The sequence below is a fragment of the Saimiri boliviensis genome, chromosome 10 (genome assembly GCF_048565385.1).
Source record: "Saimiri boliviensis isolate mSaiBol1 chromosome 10, mSaiBol1.pri, whole genome shotgun sequence".
Lineage (NCBI taxonomy): Eukaryota > Metazoa > Chordata > Mammalia > Primates > Cebidae > Saimiri > Saimiri boliviensis.
Genome location: NC_133458.1, coordinates 53757414 through 53779429, shown reverse-complemented (window position 1 = coordinate 53779429; position 22016 = coordinate 53757414). Strand labels below are relative to the sequence as shown.

The window sequence follows — 22016 nt, the reverse complement described above, 5'->3', positions numbered from 1 at the left end:
GGAGGAGCTGATACCATTCCTTCTGAAACTATTCCAGACAATCCAAAAAGAGGGAATCCTTCCCAAATCATTTTACGAGACAAACATCATCCTGATACCAAAACCCGGCAGAGACTCAACAAGAAAAGAAAATTTCAGGCCAATATCCATGATGAACATAGATGCAAAAATCTTCAATAAAATACTGGCAAACCGATTGCAACAGCATATCAAAAAGCTCATCCACCATGATCAAGTAGGATTCATCCCGGGGATGCAAGGCTGGTTCAACATACGCAAGTCCATAAACGTAATTCACCACATAAACAGAACCAAAGACAAAAACCACATGATTATCTCGATTGATGCAGAGAAGGCTTTTGACAAAATTCAACAACCCTTTATGCTAAAAACCCTCAATAAACTAGGTATTGACGGAACGTATCTCAAAACAATAAAAGCTATTTACGACAAACCAACAGCCAATATCATACTGAATGGGCAAAAACTGGAAGCATTCCCTTTGAAATCTGGCACTAGACAAGGATGCCCTCTCTCACCACTCCTATTCAATATAGTACTGGAAGTTCTAGCCAGAGCAATCAGACAAGAAAAAGAAATAAAGGGTATCCAAATTGGAAAGGAGGAAATCAAATTGTCTCTATTTGCAGATGACATGATTGTATATCTGGAAGACCCCATCATCTCAGCCCAAAATCTCCTGAAACTGATAAACAACTTCAGCAAAGTCTCAGGATACAAAATCAACGTGCAAAAATCACAAGCATTCCTATACACCAGTAATAGACTTCAAGAGAGCCAAATCAAGAACGAACTGCCATTCACAATTGCTACAAAGAGAATAAAGTACCTAGGAATACAACTAACAAGGAACGTAAAGGACCTCTTCAAGGAGAACTACAAGCCATTGCTCAACGAAATAAGAGAGGATACAAACAGATGGAGAAACATTCCATGTTCATGGTTAGGAAGAATCAACATCGTGAAAATGGCCATACTGCCCAAAGTAATTTACAGATTCAACGCTATTCCCATCAAGCTACCAATGACCTTCTTCACAGAACTGGAAAAAAACATCTTAAACTTCATATGGAACCAAAAGAGAGCCCGCATAGCCAAGTCAATTTTAAGCAAAAAGAACAAAGCGGGAGGCATCACACTACCGGACTTCAAACTATACTACAAGGCTACAGTAATCAAAACAGCATGGTACTGGTACCAAAACAGAGATATAGACCAATGGAACAGAACAGAGGCCTCACAGGAAATACAACATACCCACAACCATCTGATCTTCGACAAACCTGACAAAAACAAGCAATGGGGAAAGGACTCCCTGTTTAATAAATGGTGTTGGGAAAACTGGCTAGCCATGTGCAGAAAGCAGAAACAGGACCCCTTCCTGACACCTTACACCAAAATTAACTCCAGATGGATTAAAGACTTAAACATCAGACCTAATACCATAAAAACCTTAGAAGAAAATCTAGGCAAAACCATTCAGGACATAGGTGTAGGCAAGGACTTCATGACCAAAACGCCAAAAGCAATGGCAACAAAAGCCAAAATAGACAAATGGGACCTAATCAAACTCCACAGCTTCTGCACGGCAAAAGAAACAGTCAGTAGAGTGAATCGGCAACCAACAGAATGGGAAAAAATTTTTGCAGTCTACTCATCTGACAAGGGGCTGATATCCAGAATTTACAAAGAACTAAAGCAGATCTACAAGAAAAAAACAAACAAGCCCATTCAAAAATGGGCAAAGGATATGAACAGATACTTTACAAAAGAAGACATACAGGAGGCCAACAAACATATGAAAAAATGCTCATCATCACTGGTCATCAGAGAAATGCAAATCAAAACCACATTGAGATACCATCTCACACCAGTTAGAATGGCGATCATTAAAAAATCGGGAAACAACAGATGCTGGAGAGGATGTGGAGAAATAGGAACACTTTTACACTGTTGGTGGGAATGTAAATTAATTCAACCATTGTGGAAGACAGTGTGGCGATTCCTCAAGGACCTAAAAATAGAAATCCCATTTGACCCAGCAATCCCATTACTGGGTATATATCCAAAGGATTATAAATCATTCTACTACAAGGACACGTGCACACGAATGTTCATTGCAGCACTGTTTACAATAGCAAAGACCTGGAACCAACCCAAATGCCCAACGATGATAGACTGGATAGGGAAAATGTGGTACATATACACCATGGAATATTATGCAGCCATCAAAAACGATGAGTTCACGTCCTTTATAGGGACATGGATGAACCTGGAAACCATCATTCTCAGCAAACTGACACAAGAGCAGAAAATCAAACACCGTATATTCTCGCTCATAGGCGGGTGTTGAACAATGAGAACACATGGACACAGGGAGGGGAGCACTACACACTGGGGTCTGTTGGGGGAAATGGGGGAGGGGCGGGGGGTGGGGAGGTGGGAAGAGATAGCATGGGGAGAAATGACAGATACAGGTGAGGGGACGGAAGGCAGCAAAGCACACTGCCATGTGTGTACCTATGCAACAATCTTGCATGTTCATCACATGTACCCCAAAACCTAAAATGCAATAAAAAAAAAAAAAAAGAAAAAAATAAATGTGTCTTAGGCATTTCGACATTTATATACACTATGTTATGAACAAATGAATAGAAAGTAGCACTTTTTTCACTGCCAGTTTTCTTCTCTTTTTCAAGTAGATGAAGCAAAAGTCAACTGCAATAGTCAGAAGGCTGTACTTTGTTATGCTTAGAAATTTCTACAAGTGCTTAGGATTTCACCTCAAAGTCCAACAAGAAGAAAATACAGGTTCCCCAGTACCCCATTCTAAATAGGAAAAAGGACCATTTTAATTTTAATGACATTTCTGTTCTCTAGACAGTTTAGATAACTAGCTCTTTTTATCTTTAAAAACTGTTTTTCCAGTGATAATTATTCACTTCAAGCATAAGAATACCAAATTACAGTATCGTAGAAATGCAAGACTTTTCTTACGGTTCATAAAATACACTATGAAAGTGAGTCTTGTTGATTATGTACATTTCACTATAATAATTCCAATGCATATTATTTCTATTGAGAGTAAGTTACAGTTTTTGGCAAACTGCCTTTGATGAGGGGATGAGGGCTATCTCCTCTTCCTGTGCGTTTCTAAAACTTGTGATGCAAAACGCTCCCGCCCTTTTCTGGGAACACAGAAAGCCTGACTCAGGCAGCTGCTGCTATTAAAGCAGCTCCAGCCCTGCACACTCCCTGCTGGGTGAGCGCACTGTAAAGATGAAGCTGGCTAACTGGTACTGGCTGAGCTCAGCTGTCCTTGCCACTTACGGTGTTTTGGTTGTGGCAAACAATGAAACAGAGGAAATGAAGGATGAAAGAGCAAGGGACCTTTGCCCAGTGAGACTAGAAGGCAGAGGGAAATGCGATGAGGCAGGGGAGTGCCCCTACCAGGTAAGCCTGCCCCCCTTGACGATTCAGCTCCCGAAGCAATTCAGCAGGATCGAGGAAGTGTTCAAAGAAGTCCAGAACCTCAAGGAAATCGTAAAGAGTCTAAAGAAATCTTGCCAAGACTGCAAGCTGCAAGCTGACGACAACGGAGACCCGAGCAGAAACGGACAGCTGTTACCCAGTACAGGAGCCCCGGGAGAGGTTGGTGATAACAGAGTTAGAGAATTAGAGAGTGAGGTTAACAAGCTGTCCTCTGAGCTAAAGAATGCCAAAGAGGAGATCAATGTACTTCATGATCGCCTGGAGAAGCTGAATCTTGTAAATATGAACAACATAGAAAATTATGTTGACAGCAAAGTGGCAAATCTAACATTTGTCGTCAATAGTTTGGATGGCAAATGTTCAAAGTGTCCCAGCCAAGAACAAATACAGTCACGTCCAGGTACGTACAATAATGTTTTCTTATCATATGTTCATAAATGTTATATAGCTAGAGTATCTATAAACATTAACCTGAGTCACTAGGTTAAACAGATGACAGATTCAGTCTTATTCATCAAGGTATACAGGAAAAAATAACTATCTCCTCAAATGTGACCACAGAAATAATATACGACCTAATTACAAAAATCATAGTTAGTTCTGTATCCATTAGAAGTCACTTTCAATTTTGAGATCTTATTTGCTAATGCCAGACCTACATGCAAGCAGAAGTAGAGAGAACTTGTTTTAGTGCCTTTAACCTGTCTCTTCAATGAGGTGTTTGCAAGCAATAGAGATGAGGCGACATTCACGATTGTGCCTTGTTTGTTGGAAATCAGTTTTTCTTGTGATTGGCTGACTGCCACTTCTCATGCCTAAAGACGTCTTTGAAAGATTTCGGCAAGTAATCTGCAGTTCTTAATCCCAAATATCTAGAGAAAATGGGAGATCTTACAGATGGAATACAAGCAGCTTCATATGTGTGCAAATATGTTTGCTTTGAGACCTAGTGGCATACGAAAAATGTTTTAAGGGGAGAGTTTTGGCACACCGCTAAGGAAAGGAATATATTCTTCTTTCTCTTTGACCTGAAGCTAGAATTCAAGCAGATAAAAGTAGAACCCATCCTCACCATTCAAATTGCTTGAATTAACCTTGATAAACACATGCGAAAGACCACAGACTTAATCACCTACTCTACCCATGAACTAACAGTGGCATTGGCTCCCCCAAACCTTGGCTTTTCATCTGAGGTACTAGGACCACTGTTGCTGACTGTCTCCTTATACTCTGGAAAGCCATCTCTGCATTAGGACCTCTACTTGCCATGAATGTGAGGTTAAAGGGACATGGTGGGGATCATTTTCATTTGGAGACAGTATCTCAGGCACACTCCATCCATAAAACTTCTCTTATGGTTCATAAAATTATGGAAGTGATTCTTGTTAACTATGAACATTTGTCTATAATAATTTCAATGCCTATTACTCCTATAGAGAGTAAGTTATAGTTTTTGGCAAACTGCCTTTGATCTGCCAGCAAAGGAGAAGAGGGTCATAGTTTCAAGGACCACTGTGGCTAATACTCCTGGTAACCTGCATCTTAATGTACCTGACACACTGAGAATCCCAGGTTCACCTCTTAGGTGACATCAGTGGGTACACATTAGATTAGATGCTGCATGGCAACTTGTCGTGATATGAACAAGACTCTGTTATAGTCTGTTTTTCTCCAAAACATTTTGGGGGAAATAACTGAATATTCTGAGCTCTAAATATACAGGAACAGATTTTTATGCCTTAGGTTATCTCATATTAAACTTACCTTATTTGTCATACATTTTAATAAAAATTATCTGGGAGTAAATATCTGTCTTTGATTCATACAAAACCTTGTTAACTGATTACTATGCTTATCCTCAATATAATCACCTGTTGTTTCTTTCTTGAAACCCAAAATGTGAAATAGTGGCTAAATACTTTCCTAGATAATAAATACGGAGTAAGAATATTGGTATATTATTGAAAAACATTTTTCAAGAGCTTCTTCATATAGTTGTCAAGTAAAATAAATATGAATTTATGATCAATGCTCTGCATTAGGATTTTAATACATCATTTGGAATGTATCCCATAAAACCTTCTGACAGTAGAGGCGATCACCCTTTAGGTGAAAGAAAATAGAAGCCTGTACTTCATCTGTACGCATGGAATACAGTTCTAGCAGAGTTGGAATTATTTGATTTTTGCCAGCCAGGTCTGAGTTAGTGTCCTGGCTTTGCCATTTAAAGCTTGTATGAAGTTAGGCAAGCCACTGACCTTTAAGCCTAAATATCCTCACATGCAGACTGGCAGTAATGCCTACATCATAAGGTTGATGTTCAGATTAAGTGTGAAAATGTTATCCAGTCTTTGGCAGCATGCTTAGAATGTATAGGTGGGCTTCACTAAATAATACTACATTGTTAGAACTGTATTTTTATTACTTTCTTATTGTTGTTTTCTGTTGATGCTGTCATTATTATTACCAACCAAGAGTATACCAGAGGTCCTTTCTGCTTCATAACATCAGGTTCTTCTTTTGAGGGCTTTTTTTTCTTTTCCTTTTTTTTTTTTTTTTTTTAAGGCAGAGTCTTCCTCTGTCCCCAGGAGCCAGGCTGGAGTGCAGTGGCACAATCTCGGCTCATTGTAATCTCTGCCTCCTGGGTTCAGGCAATTTTCCTGCCTCAGCCTCCCTAGTAGCTGGGGCTACAGGCGCATGCCACCACGCCCAGCTAATTTTTGTATTTTTTAGGAGAGACAGGGTTTCACCATGTTGGCCAGGATGGACTCTTGACCTCGTGATTCGCCCACCTCGGCCTCTCAAAGCGCTGGAATTACAGGTGTAAGCCACCGCAACTGGCCCTTCTGAGTCCTTCACAAGCATTTGCTAAACAGGTTCAAGTAAGTTTAGTAGAGGAAAGTTTCATTATTGCCATTGATTGAATTATGAAACTGCTTTTGTACATATAAATAATTCTTCAGATGCATAGATTCTATTAACAAGATCCAATGCCTTCCTCTTCTTCCGCCTTCAGTTCAGCATCTAATATATAAAGATTGCTCTGACTACTATGCAATAGGCAAAAGAAGCAGTGAGACCTACAGAGTTACGCCTGATCCCAAAAATCGTAGCTTTGAAGTTTACTGTGACATGGAGACCATGGGGGGAGGCTGGACAGTGCTGCAGACACGTCTCGATGGAAGCACCAACTTCACCAGAACGTGGGACGACTACAAAGTAGGCTTTGGAAACCTCAGAAGGGAATTTTGGCTGGGGAACGATAAAATTCATCTTCTGACCAAGAGTAAGGAAATGATTCTGAGAATAGATCTTGAAGACTTTAATGGTGTCAAACTATATGCCTTGTACGATCAGTTTTACGTGGCTAATGAGTTTCTCAAATACCGTTTACACGTTGGTAACTATAATGGCACAGCCGGAGATGCTTTATGTTTCAGCAAACATTACAACCACAATCTGAAGTTTTTCACCACCCCAGATAAAGACAATGATCGATATCCTTCCGGGAACTGTGGGCTGTATTACAGCTCAGGCTGGTGGTTTGATGCATGTCTTTCTGCAAACTTAAATGGCAAGTATTATCATCAAAAATACAGAGGTGTCCGTAATGGGATTTTCTGGGGCACCTGGCCTGGTGTAAGTGAGGCACAACCTGGTGGCTACAAGTCCTCCTTCAAAGAGGCTAAAATGATGATCAGACCCAAGCACTTTAAACCATAAATCATTCTGTTCATTCCTTCAGGTATTTGTATCTAATAGGGCAACTAATTCCTTCAGCACTTTAGAATATGCCTTGTTTCATATTTTTCATAGCTAAAAAATGATGTGTGACTGCTAGGTTCTTATGCCACACAGAATTTGAAATAAAGCTGAAAAATAATACATTTTAAAGGAACCCTTTGCTGTTATGCTGTTATCCAATGAACACTTGCAAGCAACTAGGATTACTGAGATTACACATAACATTTATACTTCTTTTAATTTCTATTAATTGAAAAGTTTTCTATTGCTTATTGCTTGTATTACTTGCTATATTTAGAAAATAATTGTTGGTTGGGCGCAGTAGCTTATGCCTGTAATCCCAGCATTTTGGAAGGCCAAGGCAGGCAGATCACTTGAGGTTAGGAGTTTGAGACCAGCCTGGTCAACATGATGAAATGCTCTATTAAAAATACAAAAATTAGCCAGGCATGGTGGTACATGCCTGTAATCCCAGCTACTCGAGAGACTGAAGCAGGAGAATCGCTTGAACCCAGGAGGCAGAGATTGCAGTGAGCTTAGACCACGCCACTGCACTCCAGGGTGGTCAACAGAGCACAACTCTGTCTCAAACAAAATGATAATAATAATAGGCTTATTCCGTAGGCTAGGTTCTATACAAAGTAATCTGTATTTGGGCCATGACTTGAACACATCTGAAGGTATACCACTCTTTGCAGGCTATAATTATTTGGGTAATCTTCATTCTGAGATAAACTTACTCAATTTATAGCATTTACTTTGCAGCAGAAAGACCCTATAGCATTTTAGTTCCCAGACTAAGGGAACTAATATATGTAATTAAACTTGTTCATCTATCATTCATGAAATGTAAAGTATTTGTCATTCAAACCGTCTTAAAATGTGGTAGCATAATGTCACTCCAAAAAGCTTTCAGATAGCGATGTGACTGTAAAGACCAGAGTTTAAAGGTAATTCATTTACAGTTTATAACTCCCTAGATGTTTGATGTTGAAAACTGCTTTAACATGAAAGTTATCTTCCTCTGCTCTGTGTGAACAATAGCTTTTAATTTAAGATTGCTCACTACTGTACTAGACTACTGGTAGGTTTTCTTTTCAGGGAGCAGGGGCACATAGGGAAAGAAGCATTTACTTATAAGGCTATAATACTTTGAGGCCAATTTTATATTCAAAGTGATAATGTCATTAAGTGATTCATTTCATAGAAGGCTAAGTTTTTCTAGGACAAATAGAAAATGTGAATTTTGAAATATATAGAGCAGTAGTCCAAATACTATGTATTTCAACCTTAACTTGTGGATTGCTTATTTTACTATCAGAAATTAAAAGATAGATTTTTTTTTTACCCAAGCAAAAGTATCTGTAATTATTATGATTCATTCACTAATTCTGGAATGCTATATATAGTATTTTAAAAACTTTGAAAATGTGTTAAATTCATCATTACAGAAAGGGATCATTTCAGAGAGAACAGCAATATTCTGCCTATTTAAACAAAGGCTCTAGAGTAACATTTGAAGTAATTCACTGTAGTGTATGCTAGTTCTAGCAATTAATTTTTTAGTTTCTGGTGTCCATTTCTAATACACTAACCAAGTTTTCAAAATATACTACAAAGATTGATCTATTATTTGAAAAATGATGAAGGTGGATACTTGCTTCAGGTAACAAGGTAGTTTTCAAATATTAGGCCCTTACAGAAATATTTAGTCAAAAAGAAGCAAGATATTCCTTTAAAATAACTTTATGGGTTTATAACTTTAACCCAAAGTTTTCAGTTAAACATGATGAAAATTATCAAAAATATTATTAAAATCTTAAAGCAAGAGAAATGCAAATAGCATTAAATGATGACCAAAATGTAAAATACTGTATATTTCAAAAGCTGTGTATCTATTAGATGGTATACCAAATGTAAATGACGTAACTGATTTTATTTTTTTACTTCTGCTTTTTAAAAAAACTGAAAACATTTTGACATCATACAATGTATTTGTTTCAGATAAGGTCATTTTCATTTAGTATAATTAATATATGTATAAGTTTAAGTAAATTCCTGTGAGTAAAAATGGACTTATCATAAAATACAGTTCTAAAGAAAGGTATATGCTCATATACAGAGTATCCATTGATTTGATGGGAACTAGGTATAACTTCAGAAGTATTTGGCAAATAATTCACTAATCCATGTAAATATTCAAAAACTTGTTTGATCTTCCACTTTATTTCAAGGGATCATTTTTCATTACACTTTTGTAGCACTTTTCTAGTCAATTCTATAACACAGAGATTCCTTATTGGAATCATTTTATGTTACCAATAATAAAATATATTCTAGGCTTTTATAACATTTAACATGTTGATGGAAATAGATTATATCTGCTAGAGTCTTTTGCCTTAACTATTCACTAATTATGCTAATGTTCATAAATATGGATTGACTATTTACAAACATATTAGAATCTTGTCTTGGTTCCATTTTGACAGCTAATATTTGTTATCCTAATTAAGACTTTATTTCTAATGTTATCATTCTTTGAAAATATTGACTAAAACTGGGTCCTCAGAAATTCCAGGTAGAGCTGATTTACCTGTGACTGAGGGGAAAAATAATCAAATTTTACTGATAATAGTAATGCTCCAAAATGAATGGACACATCTGTTCAATAAATAAAGAGCTTAAATATACAAAACATAAGAAATATGTGAGCAACAAAATTTGCTGGTCTTCACTTTTGAATAGCTATTCAAGAAAAGATTTTAAAGGTAATGTTATACATAATGTCATCACAGTAAGCTCGTGTTTAAAATTTCCTTTTATGTATAATTAGGTTTATGTTTCATGTCTTTTAAAAACCTTATAAAAGATTTAATTTTCACATCTATTCTTCAACATGGAAACATTAAATATTGTTGGTTGTAAAGTAGTATTTGTGTACTTACCTGTGTCTGAAAAGTTATGTCATGCTTACCTAATCTATACAATATCTGTGACTCTGAAGACTTTAGTGAGTACTATTTCCTCAACAAGAAGTCAGGCAAATAGAGGAACACTGTTATCTTACTTCCCTCTAGAAAACTGTTGAAACATTTGAAATACAAAAGTTTTGGTTTCATTTTGTGGCATTCAACTTCCTCTCCTCTTCTTCCGTTATTAGTGTTGCTGCTCTGGCTAGCCCTCATCTCCTTCAGACAACACAAACACATCTGAATGGTCTGTACCTCTGGTTTCAGTCTATTCCAGTCCAACTTTCTTCACGGGGATTGTTCAAAAGTACAATTCTGATTATGCTATTGTGCTGCTTAAAACTTTCAACAATGCCTTATTTTCTATAAGATAAAATCTGGCAAATAAGTCCCTTCATGAACTGATTTCTACCACTACTTATACTTCTGCCATACTGAACGCCTTGTTGTATTCATACCATGTTTTCTAATGTTTTTACTGCCTTTAGTATACTATTTCCTCGGTCTAGATAGAATGCCATCCTCTATCCTCACTGGGTTTTGTCTTATCACCCATGACTAAAAGCAGGAACTCAGGAGCTGGCCTTCCTAGGTTTGAATTTCAATTTCACTATTTGCAAGTGAAATATTCACCATATATATATATTCACAATATTCACTACATATTTTTTGAGACAGAGTCTCGCTCTGTCACCCAGGCTGGAGTACAGTGGAGTGACCTTGGGTCATTGCAACCTCCGCATCCCGGTTTCAAGCAATTCTCTTGCCTCAGCCTCCTGAGTAGCTGGAACTTTAGGTGTGCACTACCACGCCCAGCTAACTTTTGTATTTTTAGTAGACACGGGGTTTCACCATGTTGGCCAGGATGGTCTCGATATCTTGACCTCGTGATCCACCCGCCTCAGCCTCCCAAAGTGCTGGGACTATAGGCGTGAGCCACTGCGCCTGGCCGAACATATTTTTTTTTTTACAAAGAAAACATCATCATTGGCTGGTAATCCTATGCTTGTAATCCCAGCACTTTGGGAGGCCAAGGTAGGTGGATCACCTGAGGTCAGGAGTTCAAGACCAGCCTGGCCAACATGGTGAAACCCTGTCTCTACTAAAAATACAAAAATTACTCGGTGTTGTGGCTCACACCTGTTGTCTCAGCTACTCAGGAAGCTGAGACAGGAGAATTGCTTTAACTTGGGAGATGGAGGTTGCTATGAGCTGAGATTGTGCCACTGCACTCCAGCCTGGGCAACAGAGCAAGACTCCATCTCCAAAAGAAAAAAAAAAAAATCATCATCCTAAATAGTTATCTCTTATAGGCAGAGTTCCCTGATGACAGTACATGGGGTCCTGGCGCTTCTCCTTGATCCTATGCCATCCTATATATTCCTTATTATATATTATTCAGTATCTTCTAAATTCTATCCTGAAATCAATCTGTCTGAATAGGAGTAAAGGAAATTTGAGACAGTAGTATTGTTATTCAAAGTGGTTAATAATATGTTGCCATGGAGAAACAGCTGTAGTCTAAAGAAGCCACAGTTATAATTAGGAAAGTAGTGGGTAGTGTCAAACCTGAGGATTTGAGAGATTGTAAACATAGGTGAGAAGCAATTGTAGCCAGGGAGAAAATGGCAAGACAGGATCAAACGCAGTAAGTCCTCCCTTAACACTGTTGATAGGTTCTTGGAAACAGCAACATTAAACCAACATACCGTGTAGCAAAACCAATTTGTTTCCAAGAACCTATCCAGGATGTTAAGCGAGGACTTACTGTATGCTACAGGACTGGGAATGTAACAGTGGCAAACTTTTAGAAGGGGTTCTAGGAACATGTCTGTGGGGACATGTCACACAGAGGCATATTGCTGTACCTGCCCAATAGTGATTTTTCCAACTACTGCATTCCTGAAGAAAAAGGCAGTATTTTTCATACTACTTCTTCTATAATTTTAAAATTAATTTTAAAATAAAATCCATGAATCCCTTAATTTTCTAAAAAGTCACAGATTAAAGATTCCTTCACAAACCACCTTCAATTTCAAACCTGTCCCTTTCCCCAGAGATAACAGGCCAAGGTGGCCAATTCCAAACTTTAATTTCATTCTGTGCATTGCCAGATCACAGTGTCATAGGCTTGCCTGCTCTCCTTTGTTAACTGATTGGAAAGAAGTGGAAATGAGAGGAAATGAGTATACTTGGGAAACCTGGAATATCCTGAATTCCCAAACATGACTGGGCCGCCTTGCTTTTTGAAGTGGTCCCTCCCCTGAAAGTGATGACGTTCTCTGGCTGGAAGGCACTCTTGCTTTCTTTCCTGAGGGAACACTCCTAATTCTCCCTTCGGCTCCTTCATCAGGGCACACAATGATTCAATTCTAAAGTCAAATGCAAGGAGAAGCCTTTGCACAACTTCGCTAACTTATATCACAAGAAGGCTGGAGAAGACACGTGGAGAGAGACTGAAGTTGCCTGACTAAGGAAGGAGAAAAAATTTTAGATGTGACCGAATTTACCGGCATAGGCATATTTACCACGAAGTATAGATTCAACAGGCTAGCTTGAGCAGACATGTGTGAGTCTAATAGTTTGCTCGCTTAGTTAAAACAAATTCTCAGCACATTCAATAGCAGCTCATGCTAACAAAAGTTGAGAAGCCAGAAACGTCTTAGAAGTCAGAGACTTATGGAGATAGAAATGCTGGGGTAAATGTAGCCTTAATTCCTTCATTAAGTATTTACTGAGTTCACACCATGTGTCAGACAGTCTTCTAGGAGGCTGGAGGTATGTCAGTATCCAACAAAGACAAAAATCTTACACTCGCGGAGTGGGTAGTAGACAAATAAATACACAGTGTAAATATTTATCAGAGGAGACAAATAAATACATGCTAAATACCATGAAAAATTAAGGAGAATAAAGGAGTGCTAGGAAAGGGGGTGCTGTTTTCTATAGAGTGGTCAGGAGAGGCCTGTGTGTGCTGGTAAAATTTGAACAGAGGCCTAAAGATATGAGAGTGTAAGCCAGGCAGATGCCTGGGATAAGTGTGTTTCAAGCAAAGGGAACATTAGGTGCAAAAGCCCAGAGTCTGGGATAGTGGACAGCATGTTTGAAGGTCAGCAAAGAGGTCTGTGTGAAACAGCAGAGGGCCTGGGGTGGTGAGAGTGTAGGAGGTAAGTTCAGAGACAGCTTGGGTGGCTGGGGATGAACAAGGGATAGAAGCGGCATGCTGGGTCCCTGAGGCCTTTAAGCCATGGTAAGGATTGTGCCTTTATTCTGAGTAGATAAGAGCCATAAGGGTTTTGAGCAGGGGAAAGACATGATCTTAGCCAGTTTTAAAGGGGTTGCTTTTGTTGCCAAGCAGAAAGTAGACTGTAGGGAAACAAGGATTGAAGCAAGGACGTCCGTCAGTTTGTAATGCTTGCAATATTCTCGGTAAGTGATGATAAAAGCACGATGAAAGGCTGCAGTGAGGCACATCTATTTTGAAGGTAGAGGTGACAAAATTTGTTGATCAAAGGTCAGCCAGTGGTAGATAATAACAATTAGAGGTATTATGGAAAACCACAAGACTTTAGCCTGAGCAGCTGTGAAGGATGGAGCTGTCATGAACAGAAATGGGGGAGTCTGCAGGGGAAGCCTGTCTGGGAAGTGTGTGAGCAGTAGAATAAAGCGGGGTGGGGAGCTGGAATCACAAGTTTTGAACATTGCAACTTCAAAGATATCCAAGTGGATTTAGCCATTAGAATATTAGTCTGAAGTTCAGGAAAGACATCTAGGGCTCAGAAATACATTTGAGAAATGCTGGAATACAGATGGTAATGAATCCATGGGATTAGCAAAGATAAGCTAGTAAATAAGTTTATGTGGAACAGACTTTTACAGAGAGATCCCTGGGATAAGCTGGCCTTGTAGAAGCTGGAGATGAGGAGGAGCCAGCACATGTGTGTCCCACTATCTGCCCTGTACCATGTCGTTTGAGAGGTGCCAGTGACATTTTATGGAGAGGGCAGAGATTCATTCCCATTGGAATAGATACTTATTTTAGATTATGTTAGATATAGATTTGCTTTTCCTTGCTTCTGCCAGCAATGGTATTTTTGTTGTATTACTGGATGTCTTAAAAAGTCATCATGACATTACACAATGGGATTCTACAAAATTTTTCTTTTGACTTAGGAAGACACTTGACAGTGAAATAAGGAGGTGAAGACTGAGGAAGCCTCAAATATTGCATCTTCTTCAAGATACCACCTTAGGAGAGTGGGGTGTTGTGATGCAATTACAGTGCACGTGTGTTTGTGTGTTTATCTACATATACCTGTGTTTATGTAGGTATAAACACATATAGCAAAAGAAAATGAACTAGGCCACAGACCAAAACACCTTTTTATTCATTAGCAATGTGCTGCCCAAGTTTGAGGAATCATTTATAGTCATTTAAATTCATTAGAGTACTGTTTGCTATGATTATAAACCTTTAGTTGGGCAGAGACTAGTTTTACTCCCCTTTTCCACTAATGATCTTTTTTAAAAATTGTGGGTACACAGTAGGTATATATATTTATGGGCTACATGAGATATTTTGATAGAGGCATGCAATGCATAATAATCACACCAGAGTAAATGGGGTGATAAAAGAAAAACTTCATCCGAGTTAAATTTAAAAGAGCTTAATTGAGCAACAAACAATTTGCAAATTGGGCAGTACCCAGAATCACAGCAGATTCACAGGGACTCCAGGGATGCCTCATGGTCAGAACAAGTTTATAGACAAAAAAGGCAAAATGATCTACAGGAATTAGCAGCGAGGTACAGAAACAGCAAGACTGGTTACAGCTCACTGTTTGTTTTATTTTGAATGCAGTTTGAACTCTCAGCACTCTGAGTGGTTGAGGTATGGCCCCTGGGATACGCCAGAACTCAGCTATTGTTATGGGCACATGCTATTAAGTTAGGTATACAACAAATGTAGATTATAAAAATTCAGTTCTAGGGGATTAATGAAAAGACCGCTTAGTCAAGCAAGTAGACGCTCCCTCTAGCTCATTTTTAAATCTAATTTTACATGGTTTGGTTTATGGGGACCATGGGTAAGTGTACTCCAAACTGTTGGTATTATCCTCCCATTAGTCATAATAATAGTCTCCCTGGGCCAGGTACGGTGGCTCATGCCCTGTAGTCCCAGCACTTTGGGAGACTGAGGCAGGCGAATCACAAGGTCAAGAGATCAAGACCATCCTGACCAACATGGTGAAATCCAGTCTCTATGAAAAAAATAAAAAAATTTGCCAGGCACAGTGACACGCACCTGTTGTCCCAGCTCATCAGGAGGCTGAGGCCAAAGAATCACTTGAACTGGGAGGTGGAGGTTGCAGTGAGCCAAGATGGTGCCACTGCACTCCAGGCTGGTGTCAGAGCGAGACTCCGTCTCAAAGAAAAGAAAAAAAGTCTCCCTGGTGCGCTGTATTCTCTCAAAGTATTTAAATGTGTGCCTGCAGCCATCTGTAGGACATCAAATGGTCTCTCTTTAACTGGAATGACGGAAGCTGAAAGAAATGTGGGACCATGAGGACACTGTAACTTATGAATGACATGTTGGGACGGGAAACCCAAAATGATGGTAACTAAAAGTGGTGCTAAGGCCCAAAGCTTTGGTCACATCCTCACCTAAGTGAGAACCTGGCCAAAAAGGAGGAATGTTTTTAAAACAAAATTATGGGAGGCCATTATTTTGAACTGAGTTTATGCCCTAGGCCACAATAAGCCAAACCGAACTAAAATGGACTCACTCATGCTAAATGTGTCATAAATTAAGGCTTTAAGATAACACATAGATCCTAGAACAGACCAGGTTTTGTTTTTTCCACTGTACACAGGATGTTCCAGCGCAAGGAGGTACCCTCTACTCAGTCCTTATTCCCACCTTGAAAAACCCACTGTTCTCTTTCCCAGTGGCTTTCAAAACTATGTAAGTACATTTATGATAGTTATAGTAACATCAATGACTAAGGTTTTAAGTAACATCTGTCTCTCAGAATTGAGAAAATGACCAAAAGGGGAGAATTGTTAAAGCAAACTATGGCCTGAGAAGAACTCTCTACTTCTACATGTATGTCCTGGTGGATGAACAGTAACCTACCTTAACAGTCTGGATGAACAGTAACCTACCTTAACAGTCAGGCAAAATTGAAAACCTGACTTAATAGTATGCACCTGTAACAATAGCTGAGCGTTGGCCAATCCCAGCGGCCATACTTCAACCACTCACAGACTGCTGAGTGTTCAAACTGCACTCAAGGCAAACGCCGAGCTGTAACCAATCTCACTGTTTCTGTACCTCACTTTCCATTTCTGTATGTCACTTTACCATTTTTGTCTGCCAATTTGTTCGGACCACAAGGCACTCCTGGAGTCTCTGTGAATCTGCTGTGATTTTGGGGGCTGCCAGATTTGCTAATTGTTCACTGCGCAATTAAAGTCCTTTAAATTTAATTTGGATGAAGTGTTTCTTTTATTAGAGGCAGTCATCCCATCAAGCATTTATCCTTTGTGTTACAAACAATTCAATTATCCTCTTTTGGTTATTTTAAAGTGTACAATTAAATTATTTCTGACTGTAGTCCCCCTGTTGTTCTAGCGAATACTAGGTCTCATTCATTCTTTTTATTTTGTACTCATTAATCATCCTCACTTCCCCCTACCCTCCCCACTACCCTTTCCGGCCTCTTGTAACCATCCTTCTACTTGCTATTTCCATGATTTCAATTATTTTAATTTTTATCTCCCACAAATAAGTGAGAACATGCAAAGTTTTCTTTGCCTGGCTTATTTAACTTAACATAATGACCTACAGTTCCATCCATGTTGTTGCTTAAATGGCGGAATCTTATTCTTTTTTATGGCTGCATAGTACTCCATAGTGTATATGTACTACATTTTCTTCATTCACCTGTGAATGGACACTTAGGTTGTATCCAAAGCTGGGCTATTGTGAATAGTGCTACAATAAATACGGGAGTGCAGATGTCTCTTTGCTATACTGATTTCCTTTCTTTTGGGTATATACCCAGCAGTGGGATTGCTTGGTCATATGGTAGCTTTATTTTTAGTTTCTTGAGGAATCTTGCTGGAACTCAAGTTCCCACCATTGGGATGGGCCGCTTCCCTCTGGCTAGGGCTGCTTTAAATACTCCCTTCATGGGCAGGTGTCAGCTGAGTTCAGCCTAGTTTTGCTTTCTGCTGTGAGAGGGCAGCACTGAGTTCAACCTGATGTCTCATCATCCCTGTACTCTCCCTGTCTTTCAAGTGTATAGATTCTCTCTGCCATGTAGCCACTGCTGGAGGATTGGGGAGGGGCAGTGTTTGTGATTCAACACTGTCTTTCCTATTCTCTTCAGTGCCTCGTTCGGCACTATGAAGTTAAAACCAGGTGCTGTGAAAACTAGCCTGATATGGGGTAATTATGAAGCTTCCTTTTTTGTAGATAGTTGTTAAGTTGGCATCCCTGTCAGGGAAACTATTGGTGGAGCCTTCAATTCGGCCATCTTGCTCCACCCCTTGACATTAATGATCTTAAAACTTACTCTTTCAGGACTCCACGTTTGGGTCCCCTTCCACGAACACTCCCTTTGACAAAAGTGGGAACACCACCTTTCTGTCTCCTGGATTTCCCCTCTGGAGTCCCCTCCCACACTCTCTCATGGAAGCCTGCCTTCCCCTCCTAAACTCCATCTCTCTCTATTCTGGATTCTCTCACTCAGTGTGAAAGGAGATTTCCTTCTCTGGTTTTCCCCCTCTGGGAACCTTCTCACTCAGTAAGAGACCGGTTTCCTTTCTCAGTGTGAGAGTTAGCTGTTTCTCTCTCCTTCTCCTTTTTTTCTCTCTAAATAAATCACTTTCTACAAAAAAATAAAATAAAATAAAACACAAACAAACAAACAAAAACCTTACTCTTTCACAAATGTTTTCACAAAGTTATCCTAGTTAGAAGTAACCTATATCTCCTATTTTTAGTAGCTTTCAAAGTCTTAACATGGAATGGTTATAAATGAATCTGGCTGGCAATTTTCACTAATAGGTCCAGCTGCAGGTTGAAGTGAATGTAATTCTATGCATATGGGTAGGTTACCCTTGTGGATGGACATATGAGGCACATACATGCTTATACATGTTATTTATAACATACATGCTATAATATATAACATACAACATGTGACCATCAAAAGAAAGTAGATATGCAGCTCTTACATGTAGTCAAAAAACAGTACGACAGAAATTGCTATGGGTCAATAGCTAGCCAGTTTTAAGCAATGTTATATAACGTAACTTTCGATAATAAAACCTGAATTTCTTTAATACCCCACAACAAATTCTGTGCTATCAATGCTGCTGTTATTCCTTGAACTGTTCCTTCTTTACTACGTTTCTTCTTTTCTATACTCTCATAGCATGGTTCCTCTTCACCTTTTCAGACTTTGCTATTTCTACTCCTTGACAAATTCTCTCTCAGGTGAGCAGCCTGCCTGCTGTCCCCGTGCCCGTGTTCAGTCCTGCCTCTGCATCTTACTCACCTCAACTCTCGGAGGTAAAAAAACAAATGAAAATCATACTCTGGCTACCTGGTAGTCTGCATGTTCTTAAAAATACAATGGTCTCTCAAGAAGACCTGTATTTTATTAGTCATTTCAGAAAGAAATCTATACTTATCTCTGAGGATACTCTTTTTTTTGAGACAGGGTCTCACTTCATTGCCCAGGCCGGGGCGCAGTGGTGCGAACACAGCTCGCTGCAGCCTTGACCTCCCAGATTCAAGTGATAATCCTGCCTCAGCCTCCTGAGTAGCTGGGACTACAGCCATGCGTCACCAGGGTCAACAAATTTTTTGTAGAGATGGGGTCTCCCTACATTGCCCAGGCTGATCTCAAACTCCTAGGCTTAAGCAATCTGTTCACCTTGGCCTCCCAATGTGTTCTGATTATAGGCATGAGCTACTTCGGCTGGCCTATACTCTCCTTTTAAAAGAAAATAATCGCATTTCAAAATAAATACACAAGACTTTTTTGTCTTAGCTCCTCAAAATAACTGATATTACTATTGGAATCCAATAAATATTTACTATTTGCCTGCTATGTGAATAAATAGTGTGGTGCTATACGCATATTATTTTGAATAAGACTTTTTCAAAACAGTAACTTTCTAAGCTCTCAAGTAATTTCTGAGTAATTAAGGGGAATGATACTGTTTATGATGAATTGTTTCTCTATTACAAAAGACCTTATACAAAGTACAGCATATCTGTGAACACAGAGGATCCGTTTGGTTCTCATCTCTGAAAATTGGCTTGCTTTCTGTATTGGTCTGTTCTCACACTGCTAATAAATACATACTGGAGACTGGGTAATTTATAAAGGAAAGAGGCTTAACCGACTCACAGTTCTACATAGTTAGGGAGGCCTCACCATCATGGTGGAAGATGAAGGAAGAGCAAAGGGATTTCTTACATGGTGGCGGGTGAGAGAGAGCTCATGCAGGGACCTCCCGTTTATAAAGCCATCAGATCTCACGAGACCAATTCACTATCACGAGAACAGCAGAGGAAAGACCTCCCCCCACGATTCAATTACCTCCCACCAGGTTCCTCTTGTGACATGTGGGAATTATGGGAGCTACAATTCAAGATGAGATTTGGATGGGGTCACAGCAAGACCGTATCACTTTGCCATTTTCTACAAGAGGCAAGCAATTTGTGTTTATGTTTAAAAGTTTACTAAAGGCTCCACAAAATTATTTGCTTATATTTCCGTCCCATTCAGTAATATAATACCATATTTTTTCTCAGTGACTCTAAATAACCTGTTTTAATTTTTGTTTAGAGATTCTTGTTTTTGCATACTAATAATGATAAACAGCTGTCACTTGCTCAGTGCCAACCATGTGCTGGACACTTCCCTAGGAGCATTTCCAATGTCATCTCTGTTTGCTATGATTAATGCTGCAATAAGAAGGCAATGCTTTATACTCACTAAAAGTTTTCCCTGGAAAAAAAAAAAGCCTCTGTTAGCTACAAACTGTTTATCATTTGCAGATAATTATCCCTTTTCGGTTGTCCTGACATGCTTTGTCAAGAAGTGGACTAATTTTCCGTGGGTAATAAAGATACATAGTAAACCTCAGTATCATCCCTTCTATGACTTTCTATGTGAATCCAGGAAATAGAAAATGATTCACATGGTATCTCAGCTTAAGGTAAAACATCTCTTTTTATACTTTATCAAAACAATTTTATGATATTTTGCTAATAGGAGATATTTCAAAAATTAATATATTTTCAAGTGTGTTAATTCCTTACTTAACCTAGTGGTTAAAAATTATTTTCTTCCTGCAGCTAAGTCAAAATTTACAAGAACCCTGACAGAAAGGGCAAACAAGTTTCTACGCTCTCCAAACACGATTTTACTCCCATGGTTACATGGCAGAATTTGCTGATGAACAAATTCTGCTTAAGTACAAAGCACTTTGCAAGTTCTTTGGAAGCCAGACATTTTGTGTAAACAGCAACGTCCTTATTTTCATTTGTTAGATAAAATAATTCTTTTAGAATGTGTCATTTACAAGTAAATTGTATTGGTGATGGTGACTTTTAAATTTCTATCCTATATGACGTAAATTTTTTCAACCTGATCAAACCAACTATTAGAAACCTAGAAAGGTCCTGATATCATGGATAATTATGAAAGTTGGATAGGAAAGAGCAATACTTTCATGATGAAAGCAGGGCTGGTATTTAACATGCTAAGCTGTTAAGAGTTGAGCAGCAACTCAGCAACAGTGTCCCCAGAGGCCCTAAGCTCCTGCACACATATTTTCAGAACACCTAAGGAAGCAGGGTTGGGAAAGAAGCTAGGAGAAAGTATAGTGTGTGAAACACTATTCAACTGGAATCATTCTGCTTTTATTCTGTATCATGAGGTTTCATTTTTAGCTTCACTTGAAGCAAAGGATTTTTTGTTTTTCAAAAAAATTTGAAAATCATTGCCTCCCTATCACACATCCCTTTGGGGACTCAGGTGGGAAAATAAAACCGGAAGAGATGTATGATGGGTCTAAACATTTAAATCACTAAGAACTTAGGTTGACTTGATATAGGAATACATTCAGAAATTCAAAAAAATTTCTTAAGTTTGCTTTAAAATAACGAAGCAGTAGTGTAATTATTTTAGCGAGGGGCTTTACTAATTACTACGTACATTTGCTCTTTTGAAAATCTTGGCCTAAGTATATGCAAAACAGTGAGCTAGGAGTTTACAAGGAGCCTCAAAAAAAAAAAAATACTATGTGCTTCCTGCTCTCAATGTTACTAAAACTACTATAAATTAGCTTGAAACAGGAAAGAAAATGGTAAGTGTCATGAGGTAAGTGCAAGCACAATGTGGAGAGGTTGTAGAAGCAGAAGTAATCACATTTTGTCCAGAAGGGAGATGCTTCAGGAGAAAAGATGAGATCCAAGCTATCCTTGAAAGATGGGTAGAATTCCGAAGCACAGAAACAGGGAAGAAAGCACTCCTGGCCGGGGTGCAGGATGAGCAAAGACATCAGCAGGGTGGAAAACCAGACGCTAGTTAGGAAAACAACAATACATCTAATTTGGCTGGAGCATGGGAGAAAGAAATGCTGGATCAGATTGTAGAGGGATTTGACTGTGAGGTCAAGACAGTGACACTTAATCCTTATAATAAGACAAAGAAAAAGCCAAAGCCAAGTATCTACAATCTCCTCCGCCACCTATTAATTGCT

The 22016-nt window shown here is 38.9% G+C and overlaps 2 protein-coding genes across 5 annotated transcripts in view; one reads left to right on the top strand and one right to left on the bottom strand.

Annotated features, from left to right (window-relative positions):
* The window catches only part of CCDC146 (coiled-coil domain containing 146), a 164044-nt gene that overhangs the window by 100290 nt on the left and 41738 nt on the right, over window positions 1–22016 (bottom strand). The window lies entirely within an intron of this gene.
* On the top strand, window positions 3231–10186 carry FGL2 (fibrinogen like 2). The gene is made up of 2 exons (XM_003921132.4): window positions 3231–3913; window positions 6530–10186. The coding sequence occupies exons 1-2, from the start codon at window positions 3301–3303 to the stop codon at window positions 7234–7236; spliced, it is 1320 nt and encodes a 439-aa protein (XP_003921181.2). The 5' UTR covers window positions 3231–3300; the 3' UTR covers window positions 7237–10186.